Source organism: Coregonus clupeaformis, chromosome 25 (genome assembly GCF_020615455.1).
Source record: "Coregonus clupeaformis isolate EN_2021a chromosome 25, ASM2061545v1, whole genome shotgun sequence".
Taxonomy (NCBI): Eukaryota; Metazoa; Chordata; class Actinopteri; order Salmoniformes; family Salmonidae; genus Coregonus; species Coregonus clupeaformis.
The window spans coordinates 36,426,412-36,448,576 of NC_059216.1; the positions used below are offsets into that span (position 1 = coordinate 36,426,412).

The 22,165-nt window shown below is 41.9% G+C and overlaps 1 protein-coding gene across 8 annotated transcripts in view; it reads right to left on the reverse strand.

The window, feature by feature from the left end:
- The window catches only part of LOC121539590 (DNA (cytosine-5)-methyltransferase 3A), an 80,426-nt gene that overhangs the window by 43,768 nt on the left and 14,493 nt on the right, over positions 1 to 22,165 (reverse strand). For all 8 annotated transcript variants that reach the window (XM_045207598.1, XM_045207597.1, XM_041848207.2 and 5 more), the window contains exon 4: positions 15,219 to 15,660. In XM_045207598.1, the coding sequence (XP_045063533.1) occupies positions 15,219 to 15,660 (442 nt within the window). The remainder of the gene's footprint in view (positions 1 to 15,218; positions 15,661 to 22,165) is intronic.

The following is a 22,165-nucleotide window of genomic DNA, read 5'->3' on the forward strand; positions in this document are numbered from 1 at the left end:
TGCACAACCGATTGGCAAACGTACCGCAAATTGAGAAACCATGTGACTAAACTGAATAAAAAGAAGAAGAAACTATACTATGAAACAAAGATAAATGATATAAAGAATGATAGTAGTTTGAGTAAAGCCAGTGTGTCTATGTATGTGGATGACTCAACACTATACACGTCAGCTACTACAGCGAGTGAAATCACTACAACACTTAACAAAGAGCTGCAGTTAGTTTCAGAATGGGTGGCAAGGAATAAATTAGTCCTAAATATTTCAAAAACTAAAAGCATTGTATTTGGGACCAATCATTCACTAAACTCTAAACCTCGACTAAATCTTGTAATGAATAATGTGGAAATTGAGCAAGTTAAGGTGACTAAACTGCTTGGAGTAACACTGGATTTGTAAACTGTCATGGTCAAAACATGTTGATAAAACAGTAGCTGAGATGGGGAGAAGTCTGTCCATAATAAAGCCTTCGTAACAACACTATCAACCAGGCAGGTCCTATACAGGCTCTAGTTTTATCGCACCTGGACTACTGTTCAGTCGTGTGGTTAGGTGCCAAAAAGAGGGACCGCGGAAAATTACAATTGGCTCAGAACAGGGCAGCACGGCTGGCCCTTAAATGTACACGGAGAGCTAACGTTAATAATATGCATGTAAATCTCTCATGGCTCAAAGTGGAGGAGAGATTGACTTCAACACTAATTGTTTTTGTAAGAAGTGTTGATATGCTGAACGTACCTAGGTGTCTGTTTAAACTACTAGCACACTGCTAGGACACACATGCATACCCCACAAGACATGCCACCAGAGGTCTCTTCAAAATCCCCAAGTCAAGAACAGACTATGGGAACTATATTCCACATCAGTTAACTGATGCAAGCAGTAGAATCAGATTTAAAAAAACAGATAAAAATACACATTATGGAACAGCGGGGACTGTGAAGAGAGATACACACACAGGTACAGACACACGCAAACGCACAAGCACGCTAGAACACGCACTCTACACGTACGTACACTACCGTTCAAAAGTATGGGGTCACCTAGAAATGACCTTGTTTTCGAAAGAAAAGCAATTTTGTTGTCCATTAAAATAACATCAAATTGATCAGAAATGCAGTGTTAATGTTGTAAATGGCTATTGTAGCTGGAAACGGCTGATCTTTAATGGAATATCTACATAGGCGTACAGAGCCCCATTATCAGCAACCATCAGTCCTGTGTTCCAATGGCACGTTGTGTTTGCTAATCCAAGTTTATCAATTTAAAAGACTAATTGATCATTAGAAAACCCTTTTGCAATTATGTTAGCACAGCTGAAAACTGTTGTGCTGGTTAAAGAAGCAATAAAACGGGTCTTCTTGAGACTAGTTAAGTATCTGGAGCATCAGCAATTGTGGGTTTGATTATAGGCTCAAAATGTCCAGAAACAAATAACTTTCTTCTGAAACTCGTCAGTCTATTCTTGTTCTGAGAAATTAAGGCTATTCCATGCGAGAAATTGCCAAGAAACTAAAGATCTCGTACTACTCCCAGCGCAAACTGCCTCTAACCAGAATAGAAAGAGAAGTGGGAGGCCCCGGTGCACAACTGAGCAAGAGGACAAATACGTTAGAGTGTATTGTTTGAGAAACAGATGCCTCACAGGTCCTCAACTGGCAGCTTCATTAAATAGTACCCGCAAAACACCAGTCTCAACGTCAACAGTGAAGAGGCGACTCCGGGATGCTGACCTTCTAGGCAGAGTTGCAAAGAAAAAGCCATATCTCAGACTGGCCAATAAAAAGAAAAGATTAAGATGGGCAAGAGAACACAGACACTGGACTGAGGAAGATTGGAAAAAAGTGTTATGGACAGACAAATCGAAGTTTGAGGTGTTCGGATCACAAAGAAGAACATTTGTGAGACGCAGACCAAATGAAAAGATGCTGGAGGAGTGCTTGATGCCATCTGTCAAGCATGGTGGAGGCAATGTGATGGTCTGGGGGTGCTTTGGTGGTGGTAAAGTGGGAGATTTGTACAGGGTAAAAGGGATCTTGAAGAGGGAAGGCTATCACTCCATTTTGCAACGCCATGCCATACCCTGTGGACAGCGTTTGATTGGAGCCTATTTCCTCCTACAACAGGACAATGACCCAAAGCACAGCTCCAAACTATGCAATAACTATTTAGGGAAGAAGCAGTCATCTGGTATTCTGTCTATAATGGAGTGGCCAGCACAGTCACCGGATCGCAACCCTATTGAGCTGTTGTGGGAGCAGCTTGACCGTATGGTAAGTAAGAAGTGCCCATCAAGCCAATCCAACTTGTGGGAGGTGCTTCAGGAAGCATGGGATGAAATCTTTTCAGATTACCTCAACAAATTGACAACTAGAATGCCAAAGGTCTGCAAGGCTGTAATTGCTGCAAATGGAGGATTCTTTGACAAAAGCAAAGTTTGAAGGACACAATTATTATTTCTATTAAAAATCATTATTTCTAACCTTGTCAATGACTACATTTCCTAGGCATTTTGCTATATTTCCTATTCAAACTCATTTCATGTATGTTTTCATGGAAAACAAGGACATTTCTAAGTGACCCCAAACTTTTGAACGGTAGTGTACATTGTAATATTGTTGTATGGTGGTATTATACATTTTGTATTGTAGATACAGTGCAACTGCACATGAGGACAAAGATCGTACTTTTTGGAGAAATGTCCTCTGGTCTGATGAAACAAAAATAGAACTGTTTGGCCATAATGGCCATCGTTATGTTTGAAGGAAAAAGGGGGTTGCTTGCAAGCCGAAGAACACCATCCCAACCGTGAAGCACAGGGGTGGCAGTATCATGCTGTGGGGGTGCTTTGCTGCAGGAGGGACTGGTGCACTTCACAAAATAGATGGCATCATGAGGAAGGAAAATGATGTGGATATATTGAAGCAACATCTCAAGACATCAGTCAGGAAGTTAAAGCTTGTGGTCCTCTGTAGCTCAGCTGGTAGAGCACGGCGCTTGTAATGCCAAGGTAGTGGGTTCGATCCCCGGGACCACCCATACACAAAAATGTATGCACGCACGACTGTAAGTCGCTTTGGATAAAAGCGTCTGCTAAATGGCATATTATTATTATTTATTATTATAAAGCTTGGTCGCAAATGTGTCTTCCAAATGGACAATGACCCCAAGCATACTTCCAAAGTTGTGGCAAAATGGCTTAAGGACAACAAAGTCATGGTATTGGAGTGGCCATCACAAAGCCCTGACCTCAATCCTATAGAAAATTTGTGGGCAGAACTGAAAAAGCGTGTGCGAGCAAGGAGTCCTACAAACCTGACTCAGTTACACCAGCTCTGTCAGGAGGAATGGGCCAAAATTCACCCAACGTATTGTGGGAAGCTTGTGGAAGGCTACCCGAAATGTTTGACCCAAGTTAAATAATTTAAAGGCAATGCTACCTAATACTAATTGAGTGTATGTCAACTTCTGACCCATTGGGAATGTGATGAAAGAAATAAAAGCTGAAATAAATCATTCTCTCTACTATTATTCTGACATTTCACATTCTTAAAATAAAGTGGTGATCCTAACTGACCTAAGACAAGGAATGTTTACTAGGATGAAATGTCAGCAATTGTGAAAAACAGAGTTAAATGTATTTGGCTAAGGTGTATGTAAACTTCCGACTTCAACTGTATGTAGTGGTGCAATAATGTTATATGATGTACTGTTTTATCTTTTGTTTTATGTGTGATGTAAGTGACATAATGTGTTTGGACCCCAGGAAGAGTGCTTAGTTCAACTGTCGTACCCCATCAGAACCCAAAATATAAGCTTGTTTTACTCCAATGTCTGTAAACAAAGTAAATGTAAACAAACACTCTATAGCCCCAAAACATGGTTGAAATATAATTTTGATATCATGGATGGTCAGTCCTTGCATCCATAGCTCTGTCTATGAATTTGAGAGTGGTTACATTCCATCAGCCCCGTCCCTCAGCTTTTTACCGAAACAGGGGTGGGGAAAACACTTTGTTATTGTTTCTACTGCTGATTGCCGCTTTAATGAAGGAGGATCATTAGATTTCCTGTTTTTCCCCAAAAAATAATTCACGAACGCATTAGGTATCTCACCGCACATTCATATGCCATGTCTTGAAATATGCAGATAGACGGATTAAAGGTCCATTTAAATTGTAAAGCTTCTGATAGCTAACTTTCTACCTCTGACCATAACTTTTGGACTTTATAGCACTCCCAGGAGGCGTGAGTTATTGAGTCTTTGTTTGTTTTCCACTTAAGACATGACTCTGTCGTTGTGCTTGTATAATCAATTATATACATTAGTTTATACTGGATTAAGCATACATTTTCGTTAACTGTAATCTCATTAGTTATGATCCAACACTCCCTCTATCTTGTGCCAATATCAGTTCTTTTTAAGTCTTGGTTCCAATAGTTTATATATTTTTTGTCAGGTGGATAGGCTCTCTGCAATGTTTCGTATATCTTACCTATCATATGAGTATCCTTTTCTGAGTCAAATAGGATTCCCTCAACATTGCTCTGATGTCCAAAAGATTTCAGATCAACATTTTGTGATATAAAACTGTTAAGTTGCATGTATTTGAAAATCTCTATATTGGTCTGTTCAAACTTGCTTTTTAATTCTGTCATGGAAATCATTATATTTCCTATTACCAAGTCATTTACAGTTTCCGTGCCTTTAGTTTTCCATGTGGGCCAATTTATCAGTGAATTCTGAAAAGCTATCCAAGGATTGTTCCATAGGGGTGGGTTTTTAGGGAGTGATAGACACATGAAAAGATTCTGAGCATGAGCATGCACATCTTCGACATGTACCCATTGTTCCTCTTTAGTGCATTTAACTATATGTCGCAAGTAAAAGCCTTGGGTGGCGAGTTGAAACCACCCTCAGACTTATGGAGATGTAAAGCTTTCCTTTATATTCTATGAGTTTTATTTCCCATATAAAGTCTGTTATTACCGAGTATACATTCTAAAAGAATGTCTTCGGGGGGTAATTGGTATTACCGAAAAAAGAACTTTGTGAGCCATGCCATTCTAAAGAGGTTTATTCTACCTGTAAGATTTATGGGAAGATTGTTCCATTTAGATCAATCTGTTTTCATGTTGTTGAGTAATGGGATAAAGTTATCTTCATATATTTGTTGTCACTAATTAAACATCCTAATTATTTCATATTTTTTGTGGTCCATTTAAAGGATTGCTGTGTAGATCATGAGTTATTATTTTTTCTATTGCCATTACAGTTTTTTACACGTTCATTTTATATCCTGAGATTTTAGAGTATTCTGAAAATATCTTTAACAAGGGGTGCAATGAGCTTTCAATATAAGTCAGGTATATCAGGAGATCGTCGGCAAATACAATTAGTTGATATTCATGCTTACCAATACCGATACCTGTTACGTTTGGGTCCTGTCTAATTCTTTCTGCAAACGGTTCAATTGCCAGTGCAAACAGCAAGTTTACATTTATTGTCATGAATCTTGCCCTGGAGGCAGAACTGAGCGATTTCCGCTAGATGGGCCAGCTGCAAAGTCAAAATGGGCTATATTGTAACATTTCATGCAAACAAAAATGTTCTTTTTTGTCTTAGGGTTAGGCATTAGGGTTAGCAGTGTTGTTAAGGTTAGGGTTAGGTTTAAAATCAGATTGTATGACTTTGTGGCTGTACCAGCTAGTGACAACCCTGCAGAGCTGCCTCCAGGGCAAGATTCAAGACAATAAATGCCAACCTAAGCTCAAACAGGAGGGAGGAGAGAGGACATCCCTGTCTTGTGCCCCTTTATAAAGTGAATTCATCAGATAATGTTTTTTTGTGTATATATTTGCTTTAGGATATTTATATAATTGTTTTATGATTTTGAGTTATTTTAGCTGGAAAGTTGAAGGCTTCCAAAGTTTTGAATAGAAAAGGCCATTCAAGACGGTCGAAAGCCTTTTCGGCATCAACAGCCAATATTGATAAATCTACATCTAGTTTTTTTGCGTATTGTATTATACTAAAACATGTTGTTGTATTTGTTTCTAAGTATCTATTTTTAATCAACCCCATTTGATTAATATGTACAGTGGGGGGAAAAAGTATTTAGTCAGCCACCAATTATGCAAGTTCTCCCACTTAAAAAGATGAGAGAGGCCTGTAATTTCCATCATAGGTACACGTCAACTATGACAGACAAATTGAGGAAAAACAATCCAGAAAATCACATTGTAGGATTTTTAATGAATTTATTTGCAAATTATTGTGGAAAATAAGTATTTGGTCACCTACAAACAAGCAAGATTTCTGGCTCTCACAGACCTGTAACTTCTTCTTTAAGAGGCTCCTCTGTCCTCCACTCGTTACCTGTATTAATGGCACCTGTTTGAACTTGTTATCAGTATAAAAGACACCTGTCCACAACCTCAAACAGTCACACTCCAAACTCCACTATGGCCAAGACCAAAGAGCTGTCAAAGGACACCAGAAACAAAATTGTAGACCTGCACCAGGCTGGGAAGACTGAATCTACAATAGGTAAGCAGCTTGGTTTGAAGAAATCAACTGTGGGAGCAATTATTAGGAAATGGAAGACATACAAGACCACTAATAATCTCCCTCGATCTGGGGCTCCACGCAAGATCTCACCCCGTGGGGTCAAAATGATCACAAGAACAGTGAGCAAAAATCCCAGAACCACACGGGGGGACCTAGTAAATGACCTGCAGAGAGCTGGGACCAAAGTAACAAAGCCTACCATCAGTAACACACTACGCTGCCATGGACTCAAATCCTGCAGTGCCAGACGTGTCCCCCTGCTTAAGCCAGTACATGTTCAGGCCCGTCTGAAGTTTGCTAGAGTGCATTTGGATGATCCAGAAGAGGATTGGGAGAATGTCATATGGTCAGATGAAACCAAAATATAACTTTTTGGTAAAAACTCAACTCGTCGTGTTTGGAGGACAAAGAATGCTGAGTTGCATCCAAAGAACACCATACCTACTGTGAAGCATGGGGGTGGAAACATCATGCTTTGGGGCTGTTTTTATGCAAAGGGACCAGGACGACTGATCCGTGTAAAGGAAAGAATGAATGGGGCCATGTATCGTGAGATTTTGAGTGAAAACCTCCTTCCATCAGCAAGGGCATTGAAGATGAAACGTGGCTGGGTCTTTCAGCATGACAATGATCCCAAACACACCGCCCGGGCAACGAAGGAGTGGCTTCGTAAGAAGCATTTCAAGGTCCTGGAGTGGCCTAGCCAGTCTCCAGATCTCAACCCCATAGAAAATCTTTGGAGGGGAGTTGAAAGTCCGTGTTGCCCAGCGACAGCCCCAAAATATCACTGCTCTAGAGGAGATCTGCATGGAGGAATGGGCCAAAATACCAGCAACAGTGTGTGAAAACCTTGTGAAGACTTACAGAAAACGTTTGACCTGTGTCATTGCCAACAAAGGGTATATAACAAAGTATTGAGAAACTTTTGTTATTGACCAAATACTTATTTTCCACCATAATTTGCAAATAAATTCATTAAAAATCCTACAATGTGATTTTCTGGATATTTTTTTCTCATTTTGTCTGTCATAGTTGACGTGTACCTATGATGAAAATTACAGGCCTCTCTCATCTTTTTAAGTGGGAGAACTTGCACAATTGGTGGCTGACTAAATACTTTTTTCCCCCACTGTATCAGGTCTGGTAAGAGTTTTGCTATTCTGTTGCTTATGAGTTTTGTTATTATTTTATTGTCACAATTTATTTAACTTACTGTATAGGTGTGTAATCTGTAGGGGACTCCCCAGATTTTCCTGTTTTAATATAACTGAGATAACTCTCTGATACATGGAACTAGGAAGCACTGAATTGAGTGACATGTGTGTTGTCATTTGAGTAAATAGGGGCACTACTTTGTCCCAGAATGTTGAATACATTTTTATGGGAAATCCGTCCAGACTTGGTTCTTTTCCCAATGCGAATGTTTTAGCAGTGTCTAATGTTTGATTTTGGATGATTTCTATTTTTACACACTGTGACTTTATATCCCCCCGACATACCATCAAGGGAGGAGAGGAGAGGAGAGTGGAGAGGAGGGGGAGGAGTGGAGAGGAGTGGAGATGAGAGGAGAGGAGAGCCACAGCTGGCTGCTATTACCATAGCTCCTCTCACCTCACAACCCCTTGACACTAAGCAGAAAAAACAACAACACTGTAACCTACTCACTGCTTCTCTTGTGTGACTTTAGGCCCACATACAATCTCTGCTGCGATCTCCACACACTTAATAGAATCGGGCTAGTATGGACATGTGCTACACCAACTGGTGATCAATGGTACATGCCTTTTTGATTATGTTAAGATTAAGATCACTTTATTAGTCAATTGCACACAAGGTCCAACCGAAATGTTACTTCCGCTTTTAACCCAACCCCTCCGAAAGACACACATACATACACATACATACATATACAGGTTTTGGTGAGCTGCGGGGGGCTGCCACACTGGGCGCCCAGGGAGCTGTTGTTGTGGGAGGTTAAGTACCTTGCTCAAGGGCACAACGGCAGGAAATTGCACCTATGTGCACTACGTTAAGGGTTAAGTTTAGGCACTCATTCCAAATGGTTAAGGTAAGGGTTAAGCTTTGGGATAGGGTTAACACACTCTGCCTCCTTCATAATGATGCACAACTTTCTGCAACAATGTCGTTCCAATGACTTCATTGGAATAAAGTAGTAATAGTAGTAATAGTAGCCTCAGCAGTTCTCTTCACTACTTCAACATAAGGGCACTATCAAATGAAGTACACTGTAAACAAATCTCCTAATCACTCCTATTTGTATCAACTCCCTGGCCTGACTGTATGTTTCTGTGTGTTTCCTATCTTCACATCACCCCAAAGAAATATGTATTGCATTTCCTGTATGAGCACATGGTTTAGTTGAAAATATCTATCCTGTGTGTGTGTGTGCGTATGTGTGTTCATGTGTGTGCACGTGTGAGCGTGTGGATAGAAAATAGGGCCCTGAGCCTCAACATAAACCTTCAACATTATACCTGGTTTGAAAGTACAAAGCCACATTGCCGTTGGTAGTGTGATGAAATTGTGCAGAAAAGGAAACTGACACACTTCCTGTAGGCTAAATGCTGCACAAAACATATTTCCTCTAGACCCCAATGTAGCTTAGCCTACTCCCCCTTCTCCACTAATAGTACAATATCTAACTTCTGAAACTGTCCTTTTTCCCCAAAAGGCACCCTATATCTTACATAGTGCACTACGTTTGACCAGAGCCCTATGGGTCCTGGTCAAATGTAGTGAACTACATAGGGAATAGAGTGCAATTTGGGACGCAGCCATGGGGTTTTCCCACATATCTGGTGTTGAATGAAGTGAGTTACTGAGGTCTGCAAGTCAGTCGTGGGTTCAAACATTATTCAAAATATTTCGAATACTTTGAGCATTTGCTCTAGCCTGTCTGGGGTGCCATATGGGCGGGGCTTGTACTTCTGCAACTATTCTATTGGTTACATTACACCGGGCAAGCTCAATCAAGCCCAGATAAAGTATTTGACATTATTTTGAATAGTATTTGAACCCAGGTCTGCTGTAACTGTAATGGCGTGTTAGCCATTCCTAAGCAGCATTGTTTTCCTGCCTGCGCTCAGCAGAGGTTAGCCAAGGAGCATGGATGCTACCCAACTGAAACACTAGAAGAGTCACTAGGCCACTATGATTCATGATTCATGAAGAGTTTTTCACTACACACATTACAGCAGCAAGAGGCTGAGGGAGGGAGAAGGTCCAAGCCAAAAGCAACTCCCTCACAAACACTCACAACAACAATTACACGTCTTTATAGATGGGTTAGCTGACAACATCACGAAAATCATGCGCATGCTTTAATGGGGCAGAAGTCTGTGAGTTATGATTCTGGATGGCTAGTTAGTTACCAAAAATGACAAGAAACTGCCATGTGGGGAATCTTGATACCATGTCTTGTTTAGAGGTGTTTTGACTGATTTCATGTCAATGCTAATATGGCTCAAATTAGCTAGCTAGCTAACTACTGTAACAAAGTATTTGAGAGACAACAAGTGCTCATTGTGCAAATGTATTTATGTTTTCAATAAACATTGGAGTTGAAATATAGTTAACATGTTGTCAACAATCTAAGCCAGTGGTCACCAACCGGTCGATCGCCAAACATTTCGGTAAAAAAACAAACAATAAAGCCTTGCGCTCCTGTTATTTTTCTTCGTTTCGCACTGTTGCCGTTAGATGCACTTGATTCAGCAGCCCTAGCGCCAGGAAGGAAAAGTCTTCCCATTTTGAACCATTTCATGTGTCTGAAGGTAGAACTCCGCCTACCCGGCACGCCCAGCGAACAAATCAAGTGCACCTACAGGCCTACTGCTGGCCAATCAGATAGCTCAGACCACCGTGTCTGTACAGTTTCCTCCAGCTGTAAAAATAAGCCTCGAACGAACAGCAAAGTTGATAGTGTGAGATTTAAAAACGTTTAAAACCATAGCTAGAGACTTAACAAATACAGCAAAGAGCTGCTGTTTTTATGAGTAAGTTTAAGTTGTTATTCAGCACTGTCAACACTTTGTTTAACACTGTTATAACATTGACATTACATTTTAGTCATTTAGCAGACGCTCTTATCCAGAGCGACTTACAGTTAGTGAGTGCATAAAAAATGTTTCTCCATACATTCATGTAGGCCTATAACCTAGCTTACTACGTACGGTAAGACAGCCCATTCCTCAGAAGGTTACAGCTCCATCATGTGTGCGCCACACAGACACCTTTCTGCTCCTCCACCAGAAAGGAATATTAGAAAATATTTGCCATTACATGCACTTGCCAGACTTTCTAAAACATTATCTTTCATCATGATTTGTCCAGCTGCATAAATCTATACATTTTTTGGAGGTTGGCCAATAGGGGGGATAGTATCGTATATCACAATGTTTTATGGGTACATAATCACGATAGGACAAAGGTTGACATCGCCCAACCCTACTGAGGACTCACTGCAACATTCAGTCATGGGTGAGAGAGGGGAGGAGGGGGCTGCCTGGGCCTGGCTGCCTGCAATATTAGGGGGGATGGATGGGGGGGGGTTGGCTCAGAAGGGAGGAGAGGCAGAGAGAGCAGCGGAGGCACACACACAAGCCATAAAATGTGCGTTCTCCCTACTTCCACTCATGCTACAACCAGCACTGCAACTGCAATTAATCAGTATAGCAAAGTGTTCCGATAAGCTTGCGTTGTTATTATTAGCGTCTTGTGTCTTTTTTTAATATCGAGGAATACTTCACTTTCTCATAGGAGTAACAACATGAATCGGTGCATGAGGCAGAAATAATGCAGTGCGACTTGAGTCGAAGTGAGAGGCAGCCTCACCGCTGCTCCTTCCCTCTCCTCAAGCCTCGTTCACATCACCCATAAGCACTCCGTTACGTTGCGCCGGATGTCATGCATTTCAACGGGGACTTCCACAATGGAGTGGAAACGCAACGCCCCCTTGTGGTTGAAGGCTCCATTGTGAGACAGACGGCCCATACATTGACATTTTTCAAACTTTGCGTCTTCTTCAGTCCAGTCAGAGTCTGTCGAAGAACAGGAAGTTACCAAACCACAGAAGATGAAAACACAGTATGTGGTATTCGGTGATGGCTTTATGGGATAGCTAGCAACTTATAAACAATTACCCATCGCTATAAGTGTGTACTATTTTAATAGTAATGTTAAATAATACACATTGGCTGCTAAGCCAATTATATGACTGTTGCCTCCCGTTTAAGTTTATTGTGATGGTAATGACGTTTGTTTTTGATGATAATTATTAGGTGGAGGTCGCTAACTACAATGGTATCTTCAACCTAGCCTAGCGTTTAGCTAGCTAGCTAGCTAGTAACTAAACAAAACATGTTTTATTATCACCTGAAACAATATATTTATCCTGTCTTGAATGAAAAGGTCATATTTTGCAATCTCCCACAATAAATGCATCTCTGACGAGACAGGCTCTCCTCCATCTTGTATCACAAACACTACACTTGTCCGTTCAGTAGCGGGGCAAGACTCTGTGAAGATGACATACGGCGTAATGAAATACGTCACAATGTAAATGGAGCATCAGACTCACCATCAGATTCAGGCCATAAGTCCAGTAAAAAAATAAATAACCAAATTATTATGCTCACTTAGCTGTGCCTCACAAGTAATACAACAAATTCTCTATTACCTAATCATATACCTAATATTTTAAAATATAATTTCAAAATGGTCTGAGAAGAACATTGGCAGGGCAATTCAAGCATAGCCAATATGCGTTGATAATGTATTGGGCCTATAGCCTACTGCACAAACCTCATTGCTACAGAAATGTTTTTATTGGTTAATGTTGCATAGGCTTATATTTTTTAAATCATGTAAAAATAAAATCTGAGCGGTAGATCTCACCTTGCATTTTTACTCAGAAAAGGTTGGTGATCTTGACTCTGAAAAGGTTGGTGACCACTGATCTAAGCAAACTCCATCTGTTTTGCCCCATAGCTGCGCACGTGTCGGTTTTGTTGCTAAACATAGTTGCAATGTTCGCATTTGTGGAACAGTGGTGATACAGTACACCTTAACGAAAACTATACATTGTTTTCATATCAGCCTTCAATGTCTATTGAAAATGTAAAACAATATTGCATGTAGCTGTTGCACGTAACAGAATGACACAAAGAAAAACACAGAATGCAACCACATTATTACCATACCCTAAAAGACCATGGCGGCCCAGTTTAAACAAACACAGTACTCTTAAGAGTTGTATCATCCAGCCCCATTACAACACTTGAGCTCTGAGAGGCCTGGGGTAGTGTCCTTATAGTATGGGTTTGGCCCAAATAGGCCGTGGTCAAAAGTAGTGCACTATATGTGAATAGGTGCCATTTGGGAAACAAGCCCATGTTTTCTGCTTTAACTATCCTGATGTTGTCACTGAAGTACCCTACACACAATGGATCACGATCCATAGAGGCCTCTTCAACTTGGTCCCTTGTGTAACTCTCTCTTTCTGCCTCCACCTCGCTTTTCCCTCTCTCTGTTTTTCTCTGTCTCTCTCTCTATTTTCCTCTCTCCCTTTCCCTATCCACCTCTCTCTCTCTTCCCCTCACTCTCTCTCTCTCCCTCTCTCTCCCTCTCTCTGTGCTTCCTCAAAGTGAATAAGTGACTACATAACCAGTGGGTGAGGCAGACTTACTTTACTTTGGGGCTGCTACCAAGGCATGGGAGTTTCTGTTGCGTTGTAAGGAGAGGAGAGAGGGGAGAGTTGGCTGGCGCTACGCACAGGAGATTTCTAGTCAGTTGCACAACTGAATGCATTCAACCAAAATGTGTCTTCCACATTTAACCCAACCCGTCTAAATCAGAGAGGTGAAGGGGGGCTGCCTTAATCTACGTCCACGTCAGCGTTGCCCGGGGAACAGTTGTTGTTACGGGTTAACTGCCTTGCTCAAGGGCAGAATGGCAGATTTTTCCACCTTGCTGGCTTGGAGATTCGAACCAGCAACCTTTCGGTTACTGGCCCAACGCTCTTAACCGCTAGACTACCTGCTACTATAGCTGTGTCCCAAATGGTACCCTATTCACTATATACTGCACTAAATGAGGAATAGGGTGCCATTTGGGACTCACCCTATACCTTGCCAGTTTGGGGGTGTTCCAGCTCTCGTATTGCTAGCGCTCATGCAGTTCCTCTCTTCCTCCTCCTCTCCTCCTCTCTAAGCTGCAATCCTTCCTGTGCTGTGCCCTTCAGATGGATGGCAGAACCCCCTCCTTCCATTCAGCCTGTTATCTATCTATCCATCTATCTATCCATCCATCTATCCATCCACCATGCTGACAAAAGTTAATATCTTCCTCTCCTCTTCCTTTGAGATTAATTAATTAATCAATTTATAACTAATGTATTAATTTAATGTGGAATAATCAAACGGAATTATCTACAGCAGTATTATTCACTCCAGTGAATGTGTGATTTACATTTCAAATGAATGTGCTGTACACACAACCAAATACAATCCCTGTATCATTCACCCAGCACTGATTTTGCAATGCAGTTTTGGAGAGGTACATTTAGATAGGAAGCTGGCTACACAGTGTGTAGGGCAGTGTGTGTGTGTGTGTGTGTGTGTGTGTGTGTGTGTCAGGTTATTAGAGTGCAGACTCAGTGTGTAAGTGGCTCTGCTCTGGGCTGTGTGCCATCCACCTGGCGTGCCCCCGACAGAGACAAAGACACACACACACACACACACACACACACACACACACACACACACACACACACACACACAGAGCACAAGGAGCAGCGGCCACAACAACACACACACACCAGACCTGCTCCCTGAGCCTGAGCACAGCCCCTACAGAACAGGGAGACACACACAGCCCCAACAGAACTAGAACAGAACAGGGGCAGGAAGGCAGGTTGCCAGGAGACGGAAGCTCTCCTCTCTCTCTCGTTCTCTCTCACTCTCTCCTCTCTCTACTCTGAGCTCTCTCAGGGCTTTATTTACTCTACTCCTCATCAAGGTCACAGCCAGGCTGCACCACTCTGAGAGAGAGGGGGGGGGTAGGGGGATGGGAGAGATGGGGCGAGAGGGGGAGGGAGATTGGGAGAGGAACGCGGAGGTCATAGCCTGGCTGCACCTCTGAGAAGAGCGAAGAGAGGGAGAGAGGAGTGAGATAAGAGGGGGGCCACAGAGGTGACCAGGGTAAAGTTAATTAGGCACCAAACTGAAACACCTGTCCAGTTTTGCTATGGTGTGACCTAATGAACACGACACAGGAGAGGGGAAGCTAGCAAATTGGTTAATCTCTACGTCATGACAACAGACTGGCAGTGAACAGGATTCTCTCCCTCTCTCTCTCTCTCTCTCTCTCGCTCTCTCTTTCTATTACAAGTTATTTAAAATGTTTTACATTACTGTGTTAAATTCATCCATATTGAACACAACCAAAGAATAATTCAAAATGGCCATAGCAATTAATGAGAAACCGCTCACATCCATTCAATGCGAATTCATTGTTCATTTTCATTCCTTTGGCATTGGCCGTCAGTGGTGCCAGTGCAGAGCTGGCTGTGCCAAGAAAGTAGTGAGAACGAAGATAATAATATAACCAAGCAGGAGACGCGACTCACATTTTGTTGGGCGCTCCAGTTTCCGCCTGCCTCGTTTCTTGCGCGGTGGAGTTGGCAGACTCTCCTCTTTGTCCTTTTCAGAGTCGTCCTGCTCGTCCCGGCTTGGCTCCCGGCTCAGTAGAAACCCGTTCTCCAGGGAGGGGGGACTCAGGCTCCGGCTCTGACACAGGAGGGTGTGGGGTCCGGGGGGGGCATCCTCAGCCCGGCTGGCAGGGGCACTGGGGGTACCAAGGATGCCTTGTAACCCGTTCTTCTCTGAAGCTTTCCTGTCCTGCTTGGGGCAGCAGCGGGCATCAGCCTGGGTCCTGTCTCTGTCTCTGTCTGCGTGCCCGCTGCTCACGACTCCATTGTGCACCTGCGCCACAGACACAGACTGTCTCTCTCTCTCCGCTGCCACCCCGGTGCGACTGTTGCACCCACCTCCGCCCACACTCTCCTTCACCTGCAGGCAAAGGAAGAAGATATATTAAGACAATAGGAAGATTACATTTGAGTGTTGATATTATTGCCAATCACTTCACGTTGTTAGAAATGTATAAAATAATAAAGTCATATATATCATATTCCACTGCATCACTTTAACCTTTATTTGAATGAAAAGCACAATTCAGTATATTTGTATCTCATGCTTCAATAGCCTGAGGTCCTGTTAGCCTCCCTCCCATAACCATTGTAGCTCTACACCTGAGTCAATACAGTAACACTGTACAAATAACCGTTTGTTGGTTATTGTATTATCCAGCATTGAAAGGGTTACAGTCAGAAACCCTGTGAACTCAACTGGCTGTGCATTCGTTGAGTGCTGTAACTCATTTGTAGAGTTTTTCAAGGCATTACAGCAGCACAGAAATATGAGAGGAATGTTGGATTTCTGTCAAAGGAAGGAAATCTTTAATTTTGTTTGGATACTTCATTGACGTGGGGACTCACCCCTGGAAACCATTTCAGAGATTCCCCAACCCAATGACCCCATAGCAGACCCAAACAAGATTATCTGGCTGGGATTATATGGGCGTGATTTAACTACATTGTAAATCTATTTCATTGTATATCTATATAATATCTTTACGTCAAGGCAGACACGCCAATACTCTTTTAAGATAAGTACATAGATAAATCAAATGTCGATCACCTGATTTACACCTCTTCTTAATGACCTAGGAAATTTATTAATTTCATTTCCAAATGTTTGAAGTAGAGGACATGGGTCTTTCTATAAATAATGGGGCCAATGTGTGACATTGGGATAAACATTTCTAAATAGTTTGAAACAAAAATAAAAAGGATTTTCATGCAGTTCCACATGTGTACTTAGAGGAATAAAAGTGCATATATGCAGATTCACCTGGTCAGTCTATGTCATGGAAAGAGCAGGTGTTCTTAATGTTTTGTATACTCAGTGTACATCCTTTAAGCAGGGTTCATAAGACATTGGCAAGTCAAATTCAAGGACTTTCAGGAACTTTTAGAAATAACTTCATTGTAATTTAATGTTATACAATTGTATAATTGATATAATTGTACATTTAGGGCCTAATATAGAACCCTCCCTCCCCCAAAAAAACAATGAAAATTAATTTTTTAGGCCTTGCCATGCATTGATATTCAAATTATTATTACATAGTAAAATATGTGAGAATAATGTGGACATTGCCTGACTAAATAGATTGGACGCATGCATGGTGATTTTTCTGCAGCCTATCTATGTGGCCGACGCACGCAACATTTGATTTCTCACCATCGCTGATTTTATAATAAGAAAGTGACCAGAAACCTTGTTCCTTTTTTAATCGAAGGATTTGTATGGAAATCCAAGTTGAAGCCAGCATTAGATGTTGTCGTCTTCATAATACCGCACATGGTTTTACTGCAACAGAGTTGCGCAACAACACCCTTCAATTGAAGCAGCGGGAAACAAACTAAAGTGGCCACATCTCTTACAAAAACGGATCAAAAATGAAACCACGGATAATTATAAGGGAGCAGGAGAACTTATAAATTGGCTACAATAATTAAAAGGACTTTCAAGCATCAAATGTAGGACATTTCTCATTTTCAAGGTAGGCCTATCCAGTACTTTAATTTCTGAGATTCAAGTTCAAGTAGGATACTTCAAGCCCCTTGTATTGTTTAAAATTGCAGGTGTAACATGGAAAACAAAATGTATTTGTCATGTTATTTCATTACCAGATCATATTGTGAAGAAGCCCACTAGGATATGTAATTTGTTGTCATTATATCCTGAATAATTCATAGGAATAGCGTTGGGTGTTGCACAATAGTCTATCCTACACAATTGCGCACAGTAGACTCGGTGTCCAATCCGAGGCACAATAACATATGAAAACATGAACAAATTACCTTGATGCTTTCTCTGCTAAATCTAATGAGACCCTGCTGTAAAGCAAGCAGACAACAACAGATGATCAGTTCTCTAGGGATATTAGATCCAACGTGGATGCAGGCACAACTGTCTTCAACGGCGTAACGAATGAGACACCAACATATTCTGGACATTCCTCGCGAACACCTTTTTTTCCAGCACTTGGGCTGTTGTATTGCATGCGCCATCACAACAGCTGTTCGTCACTTGACTGTCATTCAGAAAATTCCTTCCTGGATCAGATTATGTTTAAAGTATCAAGGGAAGGTGACTTTTTAGTTAGAAGCATTCGATTTTGCACATTCATTATTTTGGATTTGTGTGCCCATGAAAACTGTTTTCACCCAGTAACATAAGGAGATATGAAATGTTACATAGTTACAGTGGGGGAAAAAAGTATTTAGTCAGCCACCAATTATGCAAGTTCTCCCACTTAAAAAGATGAGAGAGGCCTGTAATTTTCATCATAGGTACACGTCAACTATGACAGACAAAATGAGAAAAAAAAATACAGAAAATCACATTGTAGGATTTTTTATGAATTTATTTGCAAATTATGGTGGAAAATAAGTATTTACTCAAATAAAATAAAATAAAATGTTTTTTGTCACATGATTCGTAAACAACAGGTGTAGACTAACAGTGAAATGCTTACTTACAGGCCCTTCCCAACAATGCAGAAAGAAAAAATAGAAAAATTATAACACGAGGAATAAATACACAATGAGCAACAATAACTTTGCTGTATACACAGGGTACCAGTACCCAGTCGATGTGCAGGGGTATGAGGTATTTGAGGTAGATACAGTTGAAGTCGGAAGTTTACATACACCTTAGCCAAATACATTTAATTCAGTTTTTCACAATTCCTGACATTTAATCCTAGTAAAAACTCCCTGTTTTAGGTCAGTTAGGATCACCACTTTATTTTAAGAATGTGAAATGTCAGAATAATAGTAGAGAGAATGATTTATTTCAGCTTTTATTTCTTTCAAAACATTCCCAGTGGGTCAGAAGTTGACATACACTCAATTAGTATTTGGTATCATTGCCTATAAATTGTTTAACTTGGGTCAAACGTTTCGGGTAGCCTTCCATAAGCTTCCCACAATAAGTTGGGTGAATTTTGGCCCATTCCTCCTGACAGAGCTGGTCTAACTGAGTCAGGTTTGTAGGCCTCCTTGCTCGCACACACTTTTTCAATTCTGCCCACAAATCTTCTATAGGATTGAGGTCAGGGCTTTGTGATGGCCACTCCAATACCTTGACTTTGTTGTCCTTAAGCCATTTTGCCACAAATTTAGAAGTATGCTTGGGGTCATTGTCCATTTGGAAGACCCATTTGCGACCAAGCTTTAACTTCCTGACTGATGTCTTGAGATGTTGCTTCAATATATCCACGTAATTTTCCTTCCTCATGATGACATCTATTTTGTGACGTGCACCAGTCCCTCCCGCAGCAAAGCATCCCCACAACATGATGCTGCCACCCCCGTTCTTCACGGTTGGGATGGTGTTCTTCGGCTTGCAAGCAACACCCTTTTTCCTCCAAACATAACGATGGCCATTATGGCCAAACAGTTATATTTTTGTTTCATCAGACCAGAGGACATTACTCCAAAAAGTACAATCTTTGTCCCCATGTGCAGTTGCAAACCATAGTCTGGCTTTTTTATGGCGGTTTTGGAGACGTGGCTTCTTCCTTGCTGAGCGGCCTTTCAGGTTATGTCGATATAGGTGTCACGCCCTGGCCTATAGAACTCTAGCTAGTTTGGTCAGGGTGTGAATATTCTAGGTTTGTATTTCTATGTTTGGCCGGGTGTGGTTCCCAATCAGAGGCAGCTGTCGCTCGTTGTCTCTGATTGGGGATCATACTTAGGCAGCCAGTTTTCCTGCCTGTGTTGTGGGATCTTGTTGTGTTCCTGTTTAGGCTTGTGTGTTAGCCCTTTGGACCGTCACGGTTAAGTTTGTTATTTTGGTTACTGTGTCGTGTGTTTAGCCTTTCACGCTGCACCTTGGTCCGACCCTTCTCTTAACGTACGTGACAATAGGACTCGTTTACTGTGGATATAGATACTTTTGTACATTGTATCTCCAGCATCTTCACAAGGTCCTTTGCTGTTGTTCTGGGATTGATTTGCACTTTTCGCACCAAAGTACGTTCATCTCTAGGAGACAGAACGCATCTCCTTCCTGAGCGGTATGACGGCTGAGTGGTCCCATGGTGTTTATACTTGCGTACTATTGTTTGTACAGATGAACGTGGTACCTTCAGGCGTTTGGAAATTGCTCCCAAGGATGAACCAGACTTGTGGAAGTCTTGGCTGACTTCTTTTGATTTTCCCATGATGTCAAGCAAAGAGGCACTGAGTTTGAAGGTAGGCCTTGAAATACATCCACACGTACACCTCCAATTGACTCAAATTATGTCAATTAGCCTATCAGAAGCTTCTAAAGCCATGACATCATTTTCTGGAATTTTCCAAGCTGTTTAAAGGCACAGTCAACTTAGTGTATGTAAACTTCTGACACACTGGAATTGTGATACAGTGAATTATAAAATGACTTGTGTCATGCACAAAGTAGATGTCCTAACCGACTTGCCAAAACTATAGTTTGTTAACAAGACATTTGTGGAGTGGCTGAAAAACGAGTTTTATTGACTCCAACCTAAGTGTATGTAAACTTCCGACTTCAATTGTATGTAGTGAGGGCCAGCCAACGAGAGCGTACAGGTCACAATGGTGGGTAGTATATGGGGCTTTGGTGACATAACGGATGGCACTGTGATATACTACATCCAATTTCCTGAGTAGAGTGTTGGAGGCTATTTTGTAAATGACATCGCCGAAGTCAAGGATCGGTAGGATAGTCAGTTTTACGAGGGCATGTTTGGCAGCATGAGTGAAGGAGGCTTTGTTGCGAAATAGGAAGCCGATTCTAGATTTAACTTTGGATTGGAGATGCTTAATGTGAGTCTGGAAGGAGAGTTTACGTTCTAACCAGACACCTAAGTATTTGTAGTTGTCCACATATTCTAAGTCAGACCCGCCGAGAGTAGTGATTCTAGTCGGGCGGGCGGGTGCAAGCAGCGTTCAATTGAAGAGCATGCATTTAGTTTTACTAGCGTTTAAGAGCAGTTGGAGGCTACGGAAGGAGTGTTGTATGGCATTGAAGCTCATTTGGAGGTTTGTTAACACAGTGTCCAATGAAGGGTCAGATGTATACAAAATGGTGTCGTCTGCATAGAGGTGGATCTGAGAGTCACCAGCAGCAAGAGCGACATCATTGATATACACAGAGAATAGAGTCGGCCCGAGAATTGAACCCTGTGGCACCCCCATAGAGACTGCCAGAGGTCCAGACAACAGGCCCTCCGATTTTACACATTGAACTCTATCTGAGAAGTAGTTGGTGAACCAGGCGAGGCAGTCATTTGAGAAACCAAGGCTATTTAGTCTGCCAATAAGAATGCGGTGATTGACGGAGTCGAAAGCCTTGGCCAGGTCGATGAAGACGGCTGCACAGTACTGTCTTTTATCGATTGCGGTTATAATATCATTTAGGACCTTGAGCGTGGCTGAGGTGCACCCATGACCAGCTTGGAAACCAGATTGTATAGCGGAGAAGGTACGGTGGGATTCGAAATGGTTTGTTAACTTGGCTTTGAAATACTTTCGAAAGGCAGGGCAGGATGGATATAGGTCTGTAACAGTTTGGATCTAGAGTGTCACCCCCTTTTGAAGAGGGGGATGACCGCCGCAGCTTTCCAATCTCTGGGGATCTCAGACGATACGAAAGAGGTTGAACAGGCTGGTAATAGGGGTTGCGACAATTTCGGCGGCTAATTTTAGAAAGAAAGGGTCCAGATTGTCTAGCCCAGCTGATTTGTAGGGGTCCAGATTTTGCAGCTCTTTCAGAACATCAGCTATCTGAATTTGAGTGAAGGAGAAGCAGGGGGGGGGCATGGGCAAGTTGCAGCGGAGGGTGCAGAGCTGGTGGCCGGGGTAGGGGTAGCCAGGTGGAAAGCATGGCCAGCCATAGCAAAATGCTTGTTGAAATTTTAGATTATCGTAGATTTATCGGTAGTGACAGTGTTTCCTAGCCTCAGTGCAGTGGGCAGTTGGGAGGAGGTGCTCTTATTCTCCATTGGCTTTACAGTGTCCCAAAACTTTTTGGAGTTAGTGCTACAGGATGCAAATTTCTGTTTGAAAAAGCTAGCCTTTGCTTTCCTAACTGATTGTGTATATTGGTTCCTGACTTCCCTGAAAAGTTGCATATCGCGGGGGCTGTTCGATGCTAATGCAGTATGCCACAGGATGTTTTTGTGCTGGTCAAGGGCAGACAAGTCTGGGTTGAACCAGGGGCTATATCTGTTCTTAGTTCTGAATTTTTTGAACGGAGCATGCTTATTTAAGATGGAGAGGAAAGCACTTTTAAAGAACAACCAGGCATCCTCTTCTGACGGAATGAGGTCAATATCAATCCAGGATACCCGGGCCAGGTCAATTAGAAAGGCCTGCTCGCTGAAGTGTTTTAGGGAGCGTTTGACAGTGATGAGGGG